Source organism: Megalopta genalis, chromosome 5, assembly GCF_051020955.1.
Source record: "Megalopta genalis isolate 19385.01 chromosome 5, iyMegGena1_principal, whole genome shotgun sequence".
Lineage (NCBI taxonomy): Eukaryota > Metazoa > Arthropoda > Insecta > Hymenoptera > Halictidae > Megalopta > Megalopta genalis.
This window is the reverse complement of record NC_135017.1, coordinates 21,586,408-21,608,671: the sequence shown is the minus strand read 5'-3', so window position 1 is coordinate 21,608,671 and position 22,264 is coordinate 21,586,408. Positions and strand designations below refer to the sequence as shown.

The window sequence follows — 22,264 nt, the reverse complement described above, 5'->3', positions numbered from 1 at the left end:
ATATGCGTATCTCGTTCCATTGTTTGTTGTGAATAGAATTACAATATGTCACCTTGATTTTCTCCGTATTTAATTGAACGATAAGTTGAAGACTTAATAAGATCCATTTCTGTGTCGAAAATGATGGTGACATGATTCAATTGGAAAATAGTTACTGCAACATTATTTAGAACGTGAACTATTCCTGCAACGATTCCAAATTTAGGAGCATCAATGGTTAATGCACTCCAATCACTTACCTGCAATCGATACTTCGAACATGGCACGTTGATATTTTGAGAAGCATTCACTTTGGAAATCTCGTTAACCCCTTGCACCACGATCTCTTTCACAGGTACAATGATTTGAGTACTTTTTCGTCTTTATTTTTCTGATGCAACGAGACAATTTTTATTTTTCCTCTGTGTTTTTAATATTCTTAGATTTTGATAACAGAATGACCAAATTTTCTCCATAAAATGTATTTAAAATCATCTCCAAAAATTATTATTATTTTGAATGGTTATTATATTGTTTTGATTTTATATTACTTTGAATTATTATTATATTATTTTGAACAACCAAATTCAAAATTTAATAAAATGTGCTCGCATGTACTTATCTCTATAAAATCAAATAAATCTGTTAAATGCAAGAAAGACGAAGAAAAAGGTAGTCGATCAAATTAAAATAAATCTTAACGTCATCGTATTTGGGACGAAATGGTGCTAATGAACGCGAATGTGAAAGAAAACGTACGGGTTAAATAAATCGATTCGACTAACGAAGTTCTCGAACAGGGAAACGCATTCGTCGTTTAATATGTTGTTTGACGCGTTCGAACGGTGCTGCGTCGAATTTCGAATTAAAGTGTTCCCTAAATTAATGAGTACTTTGCTCGGCGATTAGAGGTAATTCCCTGTAGAAAATTAAGCGCTTCGTTGTGTTCGAACGGGGGAAGTTATGCGATGGAGAAACGGGAAATCGAAAGTCGTGGAACGCAATGTCGCCAGACGTGTGTTTTCCCTTCCTTTAAAATTACAAGTATAATATCCGCGGAAGGAATTATACGGGACGGCTCGTGTATTGAATTACACGAAATGTTGATTTACAGTGAGGGAGGAGCTCGAGAAGGCGAACCAAGCTAAAGTTACCAAGGAGACCGAAAACGAACAATTAAAAAATAACGTGGAAGGTATTGGCCGGCTTGTGGCGACGTTGAGTAAGTAAAAATGAATCATGCGAACGTTTGGAGTTTCTAGATTATTTAATAAAACTTGAATCTGTCATCTTCCGGTCTGTTTATTATATATTATTATTATTATTATTATTATATATTATTATTATTATATATTATTATTATTATTACTATTATTATATATTATTATATTATTATTATTATTACTATTATTATATATTATTATTATATTATTATTATTATTACTATTATTATTATTATTATTATTATTATTATTATATTAAATATTATTTTTCGTTACCCAGTTTGCAGAAGTATGTTGGTTATATAATTATTGTCAGGGACTCCATAATTACTGTCACATTTACAAAGGATTATTGATACGTCTTTCGATAATTTTGTTTAATTAATCATATTTTAGGCAAGAAAGAATTTACATGTTCCTCATCATGTTATAATTATGTCGTAATTATCTTGTAATTATGTCGTACATTATAACTTGTCTCATGAAATTAAATCGTCCTGTTTAGCATATCGCGTGTCATCGCCGAATAAAAAATTCACGCCTCTAATGAATCTTCGTGTACAAGTTTGCTCTCCGCTCAATTTTTAATTTCGTTCGAGACCTACAGTTTCTGTTATGTTATGACATTTTTTGCGCCCGATAATAAATGCCAGCAGCAACAGCGGGGCGCGAGGAAAAACAGCCTTGTTCATGGAATTCCAGATTTTCCAGACTCGTCCAGTCGCAAAAACATGGCCCGTCGCTGAAAGTATTTCGCGTAAAATTTTTCAGCACACCGCCTTGGACTACGATATCATCGAATAAAATCTGTGTTCAGACTAAAAATTATCAGCGAGTTGTTTCGTAAAACGTGCCGACGATGCTTGTACCAGGAACATTGTAAAAACTATGTACACCGTTAAATTATCTTCAATCGTCCACGAAATTATTTCGAGCACCTAAGTTTAATATACATAATTCGGTCGCTGAAAGTTGCAGAGATAAGCTTTTAAATATTTCTGTAAATCTCTGCAAGTTCTGTTATGCAGAATGATCCATGATCTTTATATTATACAGAGCAAATGGTGAAAATTCATGCGATTCAATTAGACCTCTGATCTTTATGCGTTCACGATTTCTCAAAAATTTGCAAACATTTAAAAATCCAACGTTCCATGGAATTTCTGATTTTTCTTTATTTCGAAGACTGCTACTGTTAAAAATTGTATTTAATTTGATTCGGCTGGATTGTCTACAAACGTGGAAATAGCTAACACTTTGTTATATTTTTGATGACAAGTAGCAAACCGTCATACTTAGGATTAAAGTGAACGGTATGACGGGCCACACTCTCAGAATTACCTTATCTGCGAACGTTCGTTACAGCGACCGGGAATAACATTTTGCAAAGTCAGACCGGTACGTTGGCCGAGAGCAAATTGGAACTGGAGAAGACCGTGATCAGACTTCGAAAGGAAGCTATCGATACCCGCGATGCGTACCTCGACACAGAAAGACGTTTCCAAACACTCCTGGACGAGACGAGAGAGGAAAACAATTCAGTGAGTCGATCTAGCATTTGCGTGAAACATCCAGGCTACATGTTCTGATTTCTTGAAATTATTTATCGAATTACGAAATTTCATCGATGGTCTTCTCATTATTATACAAACATTTAGGAGCATGAACGATAATTGTTAACATAAAGATTTAATATAAAATAGTCCATTTTACGTATGTAACTAGATATAACGAACATTAATGCACTGTAAAGTTGCAAACAGTTTCTCCATGTTGCGTTTTATTTATTTCTTAATGTGAAAAGAATTATTTTCTATAATTAACTGATGTCTTTGTAAAAAGGGTTAGATACTAATTAGTTATTTATATTTTATTTATTTTATATATTATATTGTATTTATATATATTATATTTGTTGTATTTATATTTATATATTATATTTTATATTTATATTTTAGATACTGTAGAAGAGTCTACTAGGGTTAGATACTTATTTGACAATGTAGAGGTCGAACGAGACGGTCGTACAGTCGCCATGTTTGATTTTCGTTCAATCGATCAACGTGCAAAGTCCATTAAAGCTGCTCAACTTTCAATAATTTAATTTTTTTATGAAATAATATAATCCCTGAAAAATCTATGATACGATACAACTATAGCATGATATGAGCCGTTTATTTTGAAAGTGGCATAAGTCACTTTGTTTTTAAGTCGGTCATTTTGTTTTTAAGTCGATATATTTAAGGGTTTGCATTTTAACACGTTTACAAATATGGATGCTAACTTTCGAGAAGATCTACTTGTATTTGTTATCTCAGTATACTGATATTTTTCTCAATATAAATAATTTCGCATAAACATTAAAAGATCACCACTTTTCATTACGGTAAAGTGACTTACGCCACTTTCAAAATAAACGGCTCATATATAGAACAATCGTCACGGATTTTTCGAAAAGCCAAATCACTGGCGGTAATATCGAATAGTTCAGCTTCGTTAGAAAATTATGTGCGCATTAGCAATTGCAAATAAACGTATCGGTCGCAGCGGCGGCGAGAATTTTTCGGCCGATTTTGCGCCTTTATCGGGTTCGGACTCGTATTAGCCGAGAATCCAGGAAAATCGTCGAGAATTAATATTCCCCGGGCGCGCCATAATTTTGTTCCGGCAAATTGCTAAAATATCGGATTGCGCGGCGATCGTGGCGATCGTGATGCTTAAACAAATCAGGGTAAAAAACCGAAAGGAACGTTATCGAAAACGTTAACGACTCGCGCTTCCATGCGGCTGACTAACTTCGCCCCCCCGAAACCCGTCCCGCGCATTCGTTTTACCTGTTTGCACCACCTGGCCGATGATTAATTGATGGTATTAAATGGCTGCCCTGAACAGCGTGTTAACGATGCACGGACGATAGAAATTACCTGGTGTTTACGCTATCGCCGATATGCACGGCCGAGCGTAGGCCCGTGAATTAACTCTCTATGTGTTCGAATTAACTTATGCGAATCCAGGAGTGTTTACGACCGCACGCCGCAGGCAATTATCGCAAACGTTCTATCCCGAGGCGTGATAGCTATAAATAGCGGCTGCTTTCGTGCGTAAGACCAACTAAAAATTACCGCTTTTAATCATCATTCGGCCGTTGTTGTCGCGAGCCGTATCTCTCCGCTTTAAACAGGCGTCGAACGGCTTGCGTCGCTCGCATATCGCGACACTAATTTCTGACTGGTTTTCATAATTCATTTTCCCCGCGCGATATATATTCGAACAAACTGAATTTTCTTTTATATTTATATTTAATGCTTATTCGGCGAATTTAATAGCAGTTCAGACACTGCTTTATATTTCGCAGAACGTGAGCTGCTCTAATTTCAAGCGAGTGCTAAAGCAATCTGTTAATTTAATAATGTTTATATTTATTGTATCTAATACCGAGTCAATTTAAGATTAGATCAACATTGTACAATAGTAATAGCAATAATAGTAATTTTATTTGTCAAGGGGATAAGTCCTTTGTTAATTTGAATCTTTCTAAGCATGCAAGAGATTTAATACGGGACAAGAAGATTGAACACATTAATTAAACATAATTTTAGTTCAGTTTTACGTTGTTGATTGATTCGGATTTGGAATTATTAGCGAATAGAATAATATATTTCTTGCAATTTGATATGTATAAATGGGATGTTTTGGCAGGATTGAATTTAAAAGAAAAATTCGACTGTCTAATACATCAACATCGTACAATAATAATAGCAATAATAGTAATTTCATTTGTCAAGGGGATAAGTCCTTTGTTAATTTGAATCTTTCTAAGCATGCAAGAGATTTAATACGGGACAAGAAGATTGAACACATTAATTAAACATAATTTTAGTTCAGTTTCATGTTGTTGATTGATTCAGATTTGTAATTATTAATGAATACGATAATATTTCTTACAATTTGATATGTATAAATGGGACGTTTTGGCAGGATTGAATTTAAAAGAAAAATTCGACTGTCTAATACATCAACATCGTACAATAATAATAGCAATAATAGTAATTTTATTTGTCAAGGGGATAAGTCCTTTGTTAATTTGAATCTTTCTAAGCAGGCAAGAGATTTAATACGGGACAAGAAGATTGAACACATTAATTAAACATAATTTTAGTTCAGTTTCATGTTGTTGATTGATTCAGATTTGTAATTATTAATGAATACGATAATATTTCTTACAATTTGATATGTATAAATGGGACGTTTTGGCAGGAGTGAATTTAAAAGAAAAAATCGACTGTCTAATACATAAATCATTTAGATCTGACAGCGTGTCTCGTGATTAATATCTTTCAAAACTAACATGACAATGTAACAGACAATGAATTTCAAAAATATCTTTTCATCATACCTTGCAGATGAAAGACGAACACAGACGAGAAGTGGAGAAACTAGAGCAAGAGATCGAACTGCTGCGTGTCACGCTAGCGAATCAGCAAGATGACAAGAAATTAAAGAGCATGGACGAGAACAAGTTCGATAAAGGGATTCGGAAGGAGGCCATAGATCCTGTCGCAGACATGACGCAACAATTGAATACGAATCGCGAGAAGATCGAGCTGCTTACGCGACAAAATGAAAGATTGTCGAAGACGTTGCAACGGCTGAGAGACTATCGTTTCCCAGGGCAGACAACCGCGAATGAACAGAAAAAATAGCCAATGAAAAATCGTCATTACCGAAATTTTCTCTTCATTGAAATGTTGACGCGTTCGAATAGCATGCACGAGTTTTAATATTATTAACATATTTACATTAATTTTGTTCCATTAGATCACCGTGACTCGTTCTAACAACTGCGATAAGTGTAATTAGTATACTGCCGGAATTAACGTTATTACCAATTAATAAACTTATTTATTAAAGTTATTTATTAGAAGTCATTTATTAACCAACGAACGCGTGAAATTTCGTCGAAACAGATCCAGTCGTTAATGTCAATATCTAAATACCGGGATTTCATCTTTGATCGACGCAAAAATATGTCCGCTCCTTCTCGCACGTGATTGGTCGAATCACTGTTCCGGAACGGTCACCGAAGCGTGAAGCGTGACCGGGGATATATATACCCCAAATTTTGGCAAATGGATCATTCGACGCCTTGTATCTGCACCAGCAACATGGAGTACTTCAGGAAATTCCTTGATGCGATGGGATGGCTCGACCCTACCAAGGTGGATTTTATTTCCGAACTTCCGCCGGAGGTGTCGCAGCTGATCCTACGCATGTTGGATCCTCGGTCTCTGCTTTGCGCTGCTCGAGTGTCAGGTAAGTGGTTGAATGTCTGCAAGGATGATCCTATCCTGAGACGAACCGCGAGACACTACAAGCAGCGCATAATGCAGAGAAAGAGAGAACGTTCTGCTGCGGCTGCTGTTAAAGAACCGAGGGCGACGGTACGGAGGGCAGTTCCATTTCCTGCTCAGGTGAGAATGATTGCACCTCGTGTACCAGCTCGGCCAGCTTTGACAAATTCGACGCGTGCTCGAATGCGTGGCAGGTCCATTAGATTGTAGTGTTTCTTGTATTAATAAAATGTTTAACCTGACGTTTGCTTCTTCCAGCAAATAAATATTATTATTATTATTTAGTTAAATAAACATATATAACTTTTATTTTTTTATGTATCTTGACCAGTTTCTTTAATAGAAGCAATATTTTTTTTAGGTTTATCATAGGACCATTAATAATAAATTCTATCTTGTATAGTTGTATTTTGACCAGCTGCTTCTATAGTAGCAAATTTTTTTTTTAATTGGTTTCAATATGACGCAACTAAGAATAACTTAACAGAATAATACATCATATTTTACGATCTCTGCAGCCAATGCGAGTAAAGAACAACTATAGCAGATCTCTATTTATTTAACCTGACGTGCTGCTTCCAGCAAATAGATATTATTATTTAGTTAAGTAAGTGTATATAACTTTTAATTTTTCGACGATCTTGTAAACCAAGAGTAACATTTACAGCTACGATATGCTAGTTATTAATAAATTTCTGGGTAAATATATTGGACAAATTGAAATATAGTAAATTAATTTCTTTTTAACTTTGACCTGCTTCTTGTAGCAAATTCTTTAGTTATGTTAAGTATAAAAGGGGAGCTTGAATCACAAGTTATAATATACATTATTATTCCTGGAATGTAAAAATTGAATTTCTATTTATTTTTGTTTTATACGTACAAACGAGAATCTACATACAAATATAAACAAAGCGAATTAACATTTCATCGAAGTATTCTACTATATAGTGGCTACTTAAATAAAAAGAGTACTCTAGTCGAAAAATATGCATAATATTGTTCACTATTGTTCACTTTCTTCAATAAATAACTTGCCAGATGTTTCACTATTCCTGTTTCTCAACCTAAAAACTGACGAATAATAGATCCATCTAGATATTATAAATTAAATCTTGTTGAACGAGAAACACAGATGATTTTAAAAACCGTTTTATCAATGTTAAAACTAGTTACGCTGTTCAATACATGCATTTAGTATAAGTAACGTATGGTAATATATGCTGCCTTTTTCTTATTAACATGATATTTTTCAGAAGCAGCTTCCATGTCGCATCCGATCCTTACCGAGAATTCTGACAAGTTCCGTCCTTTTTATTATTCACAGAATAAATGCTACTGGAACGTCTTTCTTGTAGCCGATCTTCATGTCTCTCATTGCATATTCTGAATTTTTGAAACACTTCGGTGCGGTACCTTCACTTACATAATCAGATTGGAGTGCCGTGCAAATCCTCCGGGCTACCTCACTAGTTTTTGCTCCAAGGTTCAGCTCATAAAGTAAACCCCGCCTTATTTGTCATATGGCGGCTGACAATTTCTAGCGATATTTGCGCATTAGGTCATACGCCGAGACAGAATTCCGTCTAACAATTGTTATATTCAGCGTTGTTTCATAATTAAATATTTATTAACGTACAAATAATATTTAGCCTTGCGTCGCGTAGGAGAATTCAGCAAACATGTTGTTCAACGAACATTTTTAAACAACGTTCGCTTCTTAATTTCCTTGAATAGGTGACATTCGTTTAAGAGAAGTTTCAAGATTCGACCGTGAAATGTATTCCCGCGAGAATTTATAAACTTTTGGGATCGCGAGCGAAATCTAGAAAGCAGTACTTTGCAGTGGATCCGGTTAGGTTTCGAAGAAAATCTGAAATGACGTCGAAAGACCGTAAGTCTCGAATGGTGGCTCGGCGAAAAATGATTAGGTTTTAAGGGATTGCTTCAAATCGATTTTAAAATGCCTTCGCAGGGGAATTTGATTAACTTTTGAGGGCTTAAATTGAAACTGGATCGCTCTCCGGCAAAAGGGGATCCATTACTTCACAATCCATAATTCATCAACCGCAGCTTTTTGAATTTTGTAATTACTGATAATTAATCTTTCGCGAGGCTTATTTGAATAAATTCGATAGGCAAGCGTTTATTTGAATAAAATAGATGCGCGAAACTTTATTTAAATAAATTATGTACAATTCCATGCATAAATTAGTATCCGATATTTTATTATTATAATTGTATCTTTTGATGTAACAGCTCAAACCTGCAATGCCTTATAAAACCTTAACACATCTGTACGTATTACATCTTCTTCTACACCTCGTTACAATCCTTTCTTTTCATGCTACTTGCAGTCGGGAAATAGTTAGAAATATTTCATATAGCATAACAATTATTATTACTACAATTACGAACTCTAAGTGTAATAATACATATTATGCACAAACCTCATTCGTTCCTCAAAAAACGAAGTCTGCAACGTTGTTGTGGCGTCTGAAGTGTTTCCTATTTGAAGAAACGAGCTGTTGTTTGCGTAAGGCTTCCACAATGACGGTTCTTTCAAAAGGTTCGACGTTGGGACACTGTGCAGTAGAAGACATTGTTTTATTGTTTAGATAATATCTCGAACAGTCGTAGCAATTTTGCGTTGTCTAGTCTTGTAAATATTTTCCTCGCGAAACAAAATCCATACGAAGAAATATTTTATAATTTATAATTTTATATATATATTTATTTGATATTTATAATTCTATATTTTATATAAAGCCGAGAAATATTTTATAATTTATAATTTTATATATATATATATATATATATATATATATATATTTATTTATTTTATATTTATGATTCTATATTTTATAAAGCCAAGAAATATTTGATAATTTTAAAAACTGCACTTAGTATTTTGATAGATCATCAGTACCTCGTGATTACAAAGGACGTCCAGAAATCTACGATAAGATCGCTGATATTGCGAGCAGACGATGCCCGCTCGAAATCGTAATTTACATCTCCGTATGTCAAATTTCGTGGAAATAAATAGACAGGGTCGTCCGTACGACCAACAGACAATTTCTCATAATTCTCGGGATTGAATAATGTACTCGAAGTACCGCGATAGTTAAGCAGATACACATAAATTTTCTGTCCACAATGCTCTGTTACATATTTGATATAGTACGCTGAGGGGTACAGCACGATTACGTCTGCCATAAATTGTGAAATTCCGCGTAGCACCTATGAAAAAGAATTACGTCAGAGGAAGTTATTCGGTATAGCATTGGTTTTTGTTCTATCGTACGAAATACTTTTCTTTAAAAATCGTATAATATTCTTCGAATTTCCTTAAATAAGATGTAGAAATATTGAGGAATGAAGAAAAATCATTTTGACGAAAGAAACCATATAATTAACATGGAAATATGTGTATTGAATTATCGAAGCTTTCTTTAAATATCTTTTAATATCCTCCAAATTTCTTAGAATAAGTTCCAGTAATTTTGAACAATGAAAAATCATTTTGGGTAAATAAATCAAATGATCAATTCAAAAATATATCGAATCATCGAACCTCGCGAAAATGGTTCGAATAATACCTGAGCTTTATCTGTCGGCATTTGGACTCCCAAATAAAATTGTTTCGCCTCGATTGCTATACGCGTGGTATTCTTACTTCTCAGGAAATAAATGTTGTCCAATAGTTCAACCATTAAAGACAATGGATCGCGTGCGAAGAGATTATATGCAGTTTCGTTGTGATACAGATCTTGAACAATATGTCAAATTTTTTAATATATCAGAAATAATCTTTAACATACGTTGTAACATAAGAATCTTCAAGATCATAATTTTCATTCGATATATTGCAAATATATCAATTATATTAATCAATATTATATTAATATTAATTAATAATTAATAATTAATCAATATTATATTAATATTAACTAATAATTAAGAATTAATCAATATATATTAATTGATACTGTTATTCCGAATGAATCATGCTGAATGCACATTAGGTAAGGAAAATGTAATTTTCATAAAACAACATGTTCAAATATACTATAGTTATAGGACAGTAAAACAGTTCCAAGTGAACAGTGCCAACAATGGATTTAATTCACAGAATATTTCATTCGTCGACTTACTTTGCAAAATTGGAAAAGCTTCGTCCGAAACGAACCCCATCATAATCGAACTATTTTTCAGCTGACATCTGTCTACCAAAATCAGAGGGGATTCTGTCAAAAATGCTCCCCTAGATTTCGGCTCCACCACCGGGCCCCATTCTGCCTCCACGAGTTCTTGTACTCGTGTGAAAACCGACGAAGTCTTCATTAATTCGCGAGCAGTCAAACGTTTTAGACAGCTCACTAATAAATACGAATCGTTGGTTGGACAATCGTTCCTTGCGCCGAGCCTTTTCGCAGCGTCGAAATAGGAACTGCTGTAACGAAACGCCAACGACGGCATAGCGATTTCACTTTGCTCGATGTAATTATTGAACAAGTCTGTAAAACGAACAGATAATCCGTGTACTTTTTAATTAATTAATTGCTTAATCGCTGCGGACTTAAGTGTAAACTTAATGACTGTATAATTATTATATAGTATATTATTATTATATATTATATAGTATTTGGAATTCTCTTTTAATATCGTGTAGAAAAAATTCTTAGAAATTCGTAATTGTCGCAAGGATTAGTAGCATGTTTTTAATATACTCTTTATTAAACTGCGGAGCATACTGATTCGTGTGCAAATATTTAAAAATGTTCGTGTATGTTAATCAAAATTGGTACTTTTGGTTAAGTAGGTTTTTTTAAAAAATAATCAATCATAAAAATGTAATAATGTATGTATAATAATCTATAATAATATGATAACACAATAATATATGATGATGAAATAGTAATCTATTATAAATTCGTTGCTCCTTCATCGTATTCATGATTTACTGTTGTCGTACTTTTGCATATGTTCGCGGAGTATATTTTCATATTACACATATTATGTCAATATCAAACAAGGCATTGTCTGACGAAACAAATAATAGAAAAGAGCATACGTTTTGAACTGTTCGAAAGTGAGTGTAGATGAGCGCACGTGGCACCTACGTTTTGACCAACCAATGTTATTTCTTTCCGGTTGCCACCGAAGGCACGGATATTCCTCCACACCCATTTCAGTGCCAGTACTTGGTCCTTTAACCCGAAGTTACCAGAAGCTGCAGCATCTCCAGTACTAAGAAACCCGAAAGGGCCTAATCGGTAGTTCAGGGTGACAAGTAAAAGATCTTTGTCCAGCAAGTGATCTAGCCCGTAAAGATAGTGACTCGAATTGCCTGTTAGGTATCCGCCGCCGTGAATGAACACCAATACAGGTAAGTTGCTTCTCTTTACCTTTCAATGCACAAACGCCATACAATTAGTTCGTAAAATATCGAAAAACTTACGTTAATCGAAAAACTTAATGTCCTCGAATCGCACGACAACAATGCTAGGATTTTTTAGCGATGCGGTAAAAATTGTCTGCATCGTTTAATCGAAGCAAATAGATTGATTAAATAAATTACAATAAATTAAAATAAATTAATTTTGCTTCTCGATCATTTTGATAAATTGTGGACCATGGGATAAATATTTTTAATTCTTTAAATGTTCGCATTGTTCTGTCGTGCATTCGTTTATGTGGAAAGAAATGATTTTTAACAATTGTTGCTCGAATCAACATTCTCAATGATTAAATAAAAATTCTTATTCTCGATTTCTATGTTATGAATTTTCTGTTACGATTGTATTGTCGCGTATATTATCAAAAAAAAAAACGTGAAATGTAGTACTTATGTACCTTCGGGGTATAAATATTTAGTGTTAAACAATTTTCGTCTCCTACAATATTGTTCCCGTGAAATTGCAAGCACTGATGACCCTCTTCGTGAGCTTTTAAAGTTCCTCCCCATGCATTCTTTGGTACAGGATTACGAAACCTTTCAAAACGAAGCAGAAACAGAAGATCAATTGGGCTTATCTGAATTGTTTAAAAGCGGTTTCAAATTTATCTCTTCGAAATCGCAATTAGTTTAACCTGATGAACGAGCCTATAACGAACTATGGAAATGTACCGATACCAATTCATCGTTCATGCAATATGCAATATGATAATCGCTCCAATCTTTAAATACGAGGTCATCTTCGTTCTCATTGTTCTGTTAATTATGAAATTTCCGCGACGTCGAGAGCAACTACCTCAAATTCCGAAGCGGTGGTTCGGCATAAGGCACTCCAAGAAAAGCAAATATTTTCCGTCCGTTTCTCGTTCGCATTGTCGTCCCCATGATATAACCCTCGCCGATCCGAACTTTCGGCTGGTCCAGGAAGATCCAGAAGTTCACAACCGCGATTGTAACCACAGCGATAAGTATCAGCACCGTCACGTTAAAACATAATGCTCCCTCATCGGTCGAGGATCGATTTTTACGCGAGTTATCTCTACAAGATTTCAGATGAATGCACATAACGTTCGTCACGTTTCTCCAACTCGAAGTTGATCCACGCGTCCGAGCGTCACACGAATGTCCGAGGAGTCACGCTTCCCGTGTCCCGCGCATAATATCCGCGAGCCTTGAAGAATTATCACAATTCATATCACCGGCTGTCAAGAAACAGCCTGCCACGCAAATTGCGTTAACGGTGCATCTCATTACGACGAGAAGCTACGGCGCGGCTGCATTTTTGCTATTCAATGAGCGAAGCTCGCGACGATGCCGGGCTAGAACTGTGTACAGAATTCCTGAAATTTCATTAGGCGAAGTATAAGTTGCCTGTTAAAACAGGTGTTAACCGTTGAAAGTTCGCGACTTCATGTTCCCTAACTAGTTTAAATACTTCACTCGTCTTGGAACTTCGCGCCGCCGAGTTATACGCATTTCATTAAAATGATATCCAACTCGATAGCACCGTTATCCATTATGCAACAAACAAACTCTGTTGAGCGACGAACATTGAAATCGATCATGATAGAAACTTCATTATTGTTATCAGAACAGAAGCAGAGATGGTACGAGTGATCCTATCGCAGAATTTCTGCGACGTTAAAAGTTTAGTTTCGCGAGCTCCCGCGAGAGGCGCCAGTGAAACATCGTTGCTCGCCGATGATATTGTTCGCCGCCCTGAATTGCCCCAACTAACATTTCTGATCGTCCAAGAAATGAATACGTAAATTGATAAAATCACTTTTGAATCACCGAGGACGAATGCAATTACATTTGGAACTCTACGAAGTGTATAAAATATTCGCTGAAAAAAATAGAACGCAGGCGATGTTTAAAATATTTCGAAATATCCTGAAGTTCAATGCTGACATTTCTGTTTCGACAATAAATAATGTCAAGTATAAAGAAAAATAAAATCAAGTAAAATAGGATAAATTAAAAAGCGATGTGCCAAGGTCTCGCGAAACGATTCGACGCGGCACGTCGGAAGCGAAGTACCGTTTTTCTGACGTGGGTGCTATGGGAACGTAGAAAGCCTCGAAATGATCTTTTTTTTAACTTTTATTCTTGCATTTAAACAGTCAAAAATTCCACGCACGCGTACGCTTGGAAACCCGGCGACCGGTTGATTCTTATCGTCGAACCGCTAGAGATAGGCCGTGCACACGATACTTCGTTAATCCAAGGAAAATAGCGGCAGGTTATCGAACCAAAAGTCGACGCTGCACGAATATTTTGTTCCCACAGTCACCTTGGGGCTTCTACCATCGCCAATTTCGAGATACACTTCTGAATGGTTATTCTGCGGCTTCCACATATCGGGATCTTTCAGTTCGCCCGAAACCGGTGTGCTGCAATAGAAATGCGTTTGGTCATTGATGCTGCAATTACGTAGAGAGTTGTTCGATTTTTCTACGAATCTCTGCGACTCCAGGTACGATACGAAAGGTACCAACAATCCAGATTTGGATCATAGCGGCGCTTACGCCACTGTTACGCACCTGTTGTAAGCGAAAGAGACCCCCAAATCGATGTAGATATCGCTGATAAGTTCATCATTCTTCGACGGCTTTAAGTTGCTGTACTGGGGGCCTAGGATACTAGGTGGTATCGGGAATATGGAGAATAAGTCGGAACCTTGTCCGACGCCGGTTGCATGCAACGAGCCTTGGAAACTCTCCGTAGCCGTGATTGTTCCGCGATAGCTGTAACGGGAGACATACACACTATGAATCTTCCGCAAGTGTCTGAGGAAGTGAATTATCTGGACGTTGTAGCAGAAGTCCGACATAAGGTTGGTGTATCTTTCGATAACCTGAAATCAAAATAGACGAGCTAAGAGAATTCTGAATAATTAATTTATTATTGTGAAGAATTACGTTAACATCTGGAGAAGGTCATTTCGAGCAACATTTTCCTTAGCGAAAATGCGATCCGCGGCTTCGTTTACGAGTTATCAGCGAAAAACGCTGTCCAATGAGGGGCGAGCTCGGTTGGCGCGAGGCGCCGGCCCAGTTCCGCTGATTGGCTCGGCCGCTTAACGTCAGGCGAGCCCGACTCTCATTGGTCAGTGTTTTTCGTTAATAACTCGTAAACGAAGCCGCGGATCGCATTTTCGCTAAGGAAAAAGTTGCTTGAAATGACCTCAAGAATCATTCCTTTCCGGGTGTTAACATAATTATGGAACATCCTGTCGTATATCGATTGGATTAAAAACGTAGCCATAAATGTACACATTTTTATGTTTCGGATAGTTGAAACGTAAATTTCATCCTCGTCGCAATTTAGAAAGAAAGACAATAATAAAAATGACATATTATTTTTGTAATTCCATACGATTTTTAATTTGGCACTTCTTTGTATCATTGACTGAAAATACGGGTTTACATAAAATTCCGCGATTGACCGATTAATAAACTAAATAAACAGTTCATAGAACGTACGATATTATCAGCATTTTGTGTCGCACCAAAAAAAAAGAACTATAAAGCCCCGACCAAATTGTATTTGCTATTCCAGCTTCGTCTGAGAAGCGCGATGCCGCGTTTCGTAAAGCACCGACACTTTCTCGAATGTCTCGGGCGCGGATCTCACATAATCTTATTACATTGCGCATAGATGTACTTACAATTGCCTTCTCCTTCGGTAGCACGCTACCCAGATAGTAGTCCTTTGCTTTTATAGCTAATTCCCTGACATTCTTTCCGTTTAATGGTGGGTACTGCCGTAGAATCATTTCTATCACCTCCACTGGACGAGTTATACACAGTTCGTATAACTTTTCATTCTTCAGCAGATCTGAAAAATCGAACGTCTCGTGCGAATCGTTTCATAAATGTTACAATGAAACTGTACATCGAAACGATTATTTGAAGCACACCGTCGAGTCGCCGAGCAGGTAGATTACCAAAGAATAAATAAAGAAAATGAAATAATAAATTAACTTGTAATAAATAGTTGATAAAAGTCGCCGAACAGGTGGATCATCGAAGAAGAAGTAAATAAAATGAAATAATAAATTAACTTGTAATAAATAGTTGATAAAAGTCGTCGAGCAGGTAGATTACCAAAAAATAAATCAATAAAATGAAATAATAAATTAAGTTATCACAAATAGTTGATAAAAGTCGCCGAACAGGTGGATCATCAACAAATAAATAAATGAAATGAAATAATAAATTAAGTCGTAATAAATAACTGTTTTGAATGCTTAAAGAATAAAGACGGGAGATTTCGACTCTTCAATTTCTGAAACACAACTTAAATATTATCCTATTTTAATTGATTTAAATAAATTTAACGTAGCTTCGTAATCACAACCCTAAAGTGTCCAACGTAGTCGAAACAATATTATTAATGAGACCGAAATCGACGAGATCAAATATGAAGTCGAGCGTTCGATCATCAAGCGATAATATAATTTAGTAGATCATCGTGTCTTACTTTTGGTGAAGAACGTTCCTTCGTCCTTTACGTGTGAGACTATTATTGGGTGAATCGGCCTCCGGTGATGCTTTACTATATTCGCCGGTGTATCGTTAAGGAACGCGCCAGGACCATTCGGTTCCTTCGTAGGCCTCCATGTCGTGGCTGTCGCTATGTCGATTTCATTGAAAACTTCAAACGATTCTTTGATTAATACGTTCACGTCCACTTTTCGAAGGCAGGCGATCAACTCCTTGCTGTTCTTTAGTGGACACTTGAGACGTTTCCCAAGATGTTTGGGCTTCTCGTAGTAAGACTTATCGTCGGTGAATGCACGTGGACAAAAGGCAATTCCACTCAGACAGATGAGACGTTTGAACTCCTCTACGGACGGTCGAGTGTCTTAATTAATTTGTTTCGCTTACGAATAAAAAAGTTTGTTCTGATTACATATACAAATTTCAATCGTTTAGAAATAAAACTGAACTTGTCTGCGGACAACTGAATGTGCCAAGTAATTCACATTCCGACCTACAATTAACCCTTTGCACTCGTAGCTATTTTAACTGTAAATATAAAACCATTTTTCTAACTTATAATATTTCTATTACACGTGACAAAATGCATTTTATGCGCATGAAATTGACTCTTGGGACTCGCGCGATAATTGCATTCTTAGCAATCTTTTAAATCTAAACTTTGTTAATATAAAAATTATTTTAAAACGTGATATAACAAATTTTAGTGGTGCCTCAGAGTCATCACTCGAGTGCAAAGGGTTGAAGCAGAAATTATATATCCTAGAATGAGAATTTTCATGCCAATTTAATTTTCACGAATTATTTCACGGAAAGTGAAAAATATACGTAACGATAAATATAAGTGAAAAATATACGATATATATAATAATAAACGTGGAGCAGACACGCCATTAATTTTTCACAATGTTAATGTTTTCTTGAGTTTTCGAAACGTGCAAATGCCGAAAACGCATGACGAACCGTATTATAATAATTAGTAATCGAGAACGATCTCGCAATATTTGCGTGTAAAACAATCAATAAAAAATGGTATTGCTCTTTCCGTTAAGCGAGGCAGCTCGGTTGTGAAATTCGCTCATAAAAATCGTTTCGAAAGAACACCGAATAAAAAAGCGTCAGACTTTCTGCCAATAAAAGGTAAAAGTTTCGGGACAGCAAAGCAAAACGTTTGACGTCGCTGACGTTAGCTAGGCTGACGGGTTGCAACACGTGTGACGTCAAAGTGAACGAGCGAGTTAGCCTATCGCCGATGAATGGACATTTATTCGTCCTAACCCTTAGAACAATGCTATTCTGTAATTATTATTTCTTAATTACCACCATTACTATAAATGGAAGCTTGTTGAGAATTAAAATTGTGCAACTTGAATAAATATTTCAACAGACAGATGCGATTAAAAATTTCTCCAAATAACTTGTTGCGATGAAAATAAGAATTATGTGAGAGGAAGTCCGAATGAATCATGTTTTTTTTTGTAGCAGTTATTAAAATGAAAATACACTGACTAAATAATTTCCTCTGCAGCAGTCGTTCAAATCATGCAAAAGAAACATTTTTTAATCGAAAATAGGATGATTCTACTAAAAAGCTATGGGTATATGTGTCTGTCATATTTGAGTGAGATGGTTCTACTAAAGCGAGTGAGATGATTCTACTAAAAATCTATGGGTACATACTCTTTGTTTGGTACGAGATGGACTGCAAGTGAACAGATTCACCGCCGCTACCTTGTCCGAATATGGTTACATCGTTCCGGTCTCCGTGGAAATACACGATATTCTCTTGCACCCATTTCAGTGCCAACAATTGATCCTTCAAGCCAAAGTTTCCAGGCGCTGACTCATCCCCGGTGCTAAGAAAACCAAAAACGCCCAGCCGGTAGCTGATGCACACATACACGCTGTGTCTCTTGTGGAGCAACTTCTGCGGCCCGGACATGACCATACTACAATTCGAGCCGTGATCGGGTATGTACACCATGACGGGCAGCAATTTTTTCGAATCCTCCTGTGACAGATAAAATGGCGTCGCAGAGACTTTTAGGGGCAACTCTGAAATAATATGCTCGGAACACCGATCGCTTCTGCATTGACCGAAAAGTATAGATATTTGAAAAAAATCTGCTCTTGAAATTTTGCAGCCGAATACGCTGGAATACCGATTTACGGATTATTCGGTGAAACGTTAGTCGATCAATTTCGAACGAAGCGGATTCAATCGGTTAGAAATGGGCCGCGGATTTTTATGGAGAATATAAATTGTTCTGCAATAATTGCGGGACTTGGGGGATACGGAAATACGAGTTTGATATTTTAAGCACTTCGGCCAGTTGAAAATAGTGCGTGTAATTGATGCAATTGATGCAATCGATGCAATCGATGTAATTGATCGATTAACACCGTCGAATAATCGGTATATTTACCGATCGGTATATTTACATCGAGAATATTTACTTTTAACATTTTTTAACAATATCAAGACAATTCTCCTGTTGAAAGAGATCCGAATATTTCACTTTTTTCTTTTCGCCGACTTTTTCGAAGCCTCTATAAACTGTCTCAACATTCTGAAAGCTTGCAGTTGCATTTGCTCTTGCAGTTGCATTTGCTCTTGCAGTTGCATTTGCTCTTGCAGTTGCATTTGCTCTTGCAGTTGCATTTGCTCTTGCAGTTGCATTTGCTCTTGCAGTTGCATTTGCTCTTGCAGTTGCATTTGCTCTTGCAGTTGCATTTGCTCTTGCAGTTGCATTTGCTCTTGCAGTTGCATTTGCTCTTGCAGTTGCACTTGCTCTTGCAGTTGCATTTGCTCTTGCAGTTTGAATTTGCTCTTGCAGTTGCATTTGCTCTTGCAGTTTGAATTTGCTCTTGCAGTTGCATTTGCTCTTGCAGTTGCAGTTGCATTTGCTCTTGCAGTTGCATTTGCTCTTGCAGTTGCACTTGCTCTTGCAGTTGCATTTGCTCTTGCAGTTGCATTTGCTCTTGCAGTTGCATTTGCTCTTACAGTTGCAGGAACGTAACATAGGCGACAGGTTAACGATGCTCGTGATTGTGCACGATCGGCACGACATTTTTGAATCGTAAAATTGCTTCGTCGATACCTTCAGCTTGGAAACGTAAACGTTCACGTATAAGCAATCCTCGCTGCCAATTATGGCACCATTGATTATCTGCTTGCACTGGCAAGGCTCCTTGTCTGCATCGAACACACCTTTCCATGGTTTCTTCGGTATTGGATCCTGGAATCTTTAAATACATTCTTTGGCATCGAAACACGATCTGTCGATGCTTGTTTAAAACAAAAATAGAAATCATCTAAACGAAACAGTTAGCATTTCTCTCGTTGGTGTTTAATAATGAAAAGATCTACTAATTTTCAACTCATAGCCTTCACAATTTATGTGAATATGAGGTGGCACACACCTCAGCGGTCCAATCGGCGGTTCTGCATACGGTATTCCACAGAAAAATTTGACTTCCTCACCAGATTCTATTATAATTTCTCCTCCCGTTACACGACCCAACGTCGTGTTCACCAAGCAATCGGCGAGAATATTCGCGACGCTCAGCGCAATAACGAATAAGAAGATGAATACTTTCATTATGAATATGTCCGATCTACGGTGGACAATAGCGAAACTCTATGCTGCACGAAGTGCGTAGGCACACTTTCGGTCCGATTTACTTATACTTAGACATAACCTTGTGACGATATATGTTACATAAAGCGAGAATGTTTTTCATTATCGTTTTGTGAACAAAATAACCCACCATTTGGAAGAGTTTAGATAACGAGACTGACGATGGAAAATTCGTGCATACAATAAGCAACGTCAGCTCGTGTCTCTCCCGGTACCTCTGCCAAGGATAGATGCTAAAACAAGGTTCTTAATAATTGCGCTATATGATTTCAATAGGCAATAAATTTGGAATCGTTGGACAACGGTCACTTATGCAAACTAAGAAGCTACGAAGTAACTTGTAAGTTAGATATATATGTATCTTGTCATTTAAAACAATGTGACGATCTTTCTTTCGCCTAATTATAGCATAGTTTGTTACTTCACCAGCACGTTTTTCATATGAATCCATAAAATCCACGGTCCGATGAGCGGACAATACTCTTCCTAATTGGCCTTAATAAAAAAAAATCGAGTTGTGACAAACGATGAGGTGTAGATTGTCGATTTTATGCACTATGGACACGAATGAGTAGATGAAATTTGAGTCAGTCGAAGAATAATAAATAAATAAATCGGAAGAATAATAAATCCATCTAAATCTATTTTAATCTATTTTAAATCTACTTTAAATCTATTTTATCAATGTTGAAACTATAGTTGCACGGTTCATCACGCTCATTTAAAGTTTAAATAAACTTGTAGATAATCGTGAGCTGAATTTCGAATCTTTGAATTTGCATATATGGCAGTATTCTCTCTCTTTGAACTCTCCCAAAGAAATTGATACTTCAAGGAGATTCGATGCTTTTCTACTATTGAAAAAGGACACGCAGTACTCTACAGGGTGTCCCAAAAATGTCTCGCAATCCAAAAGTGGCGGGTTCCTTAGGTCATTTGAAGCAACTTTTTCCTTTACAAAAATGTTCTCCGAGGCACCGTTAACGAGTTATTAACGAAACACAGAGACCAATGAGAGGCGAGCTCAGCTGGCGCGAGGCGACCGAGCCAATGAGCGGAACTGGGCTTCGTGCGTTGGTTGACTGGGCCGCCTCGCATCAGCCGTACTCGATTCTTATTGGACACTGTTTTTCGTTGATAACTCGTTAACGGTGCCTCGGAGAAAATTTTTGTAAAGGAAGAAATTGCTTTAAATGATCTGAGGCTTCAAATGATTTATTCATAGCCAAAATAAATGGGTTACTTTGCGAAAAAGTACAGAGAAGCATTGGAGGTAATCTTCAAACTCTGATATCGTCAACCGGAACCGAGGCCGCCGTACGAACCCAATCTGATTCTCGATGTTGGCGTGATTGGACCGCTCTAACCTGCAAAGGTGGATTCGTTTTCTAAAGTTCGCAGGTATCACAGTTGATTCGGCGCAAGTTGGAATCCCGAATCTGTTTTGTCTGCGCTGTTCAAGTGTCGCGGGAGTGGCTGAACGCTCTTCCAAGCTCGATACGCACCGCGAGGCATTGAGACAAGCGACGTGTTGAGACGAGAATGAGAGAACGTTTTCCAGGACGTGCTGATGCTGAACCAAGATTGTCAGTTCGGAGGGAGCTATCGAATCCGGCGCAGGTGCAAAAAACTGCAGCCCGTGTGAAGTTCGGAGCTGACGCTGTTCTTCGGAAAGCTTCCCAGAATCTTCGCGAACTACAGCGCGAGTATGGTACGTTCAACATTTTCCAGGTGTGGTAAATGTATTAGGGACGTAACGTGTTAATCAATTCGATCGTGACGCGCTTCTCGCGGCAAATTTATCCGATGTAATAACAGAGTGTCATTATAACTAATTCGATGTTATTAGTGGAGCTTGCTTGACAATCTTTGTAATCGAGATTAACAAATAACATGATAATCCGACGATCAGAAAACGACTGTAAAAATGATATTTATGGACATTTTATGCGACGGCCAACGTCTTAATTAAGCCAGCTAAGTAATTGCATAAATTATTGAGAGCTATGAATAGGTGTTCGCAAATAATTCATAATAACTGTCAGCTACGAGTTTCGTCTATTACTGCAAAATAACATGAATTGGTTTAGAAATTCGTTGTTTT

At 36.7% G+C, this 22,264-nt stretch overlaps 1 protein-coding gene across 1 annotated transcript; it reads right to left on the bottom strand.

The window, feature by feature from the left end:
* Positions 1-8,698: 8,698 nt before the first annotated feature.
* On the bottom strand, positions 8,699-20,190 carry LOC117219806 (uncharacterized). Its single transcript, XM_033469253.2, has 14 exons — positions 19,943-20,190; positions 19,621-19,765; positions 18,200-18,530; positions 16,500-16,865; positions 15,685-15,854; positions 14,558-14,871; positions 14,245-14,407; positions 12,811-13,142; positions 12,413-12,551; positions 11,631-11,964; positions 10,711-11,073; positions 10,156-10,325; positions 9,483-9,796; positions 8,699-9,138 (listed from the first exon to the last, which is right to left on the bottom strand). The coding sequence occupies exons 1-14, from the start codon at positions 20,119-20,121 to the stop codon at positions 8,973-8,975; spliced, it is 3,486 nt and encodes a 1,161-aa protein (XP_033325144.2). The 5' UTR covers positions 20,122-20,190; the 3' UTR covers positions 8,699-8,972.
* Between the last annotated feature and the right edge of the window lie 2,074 nt (positions 20,191-22,264).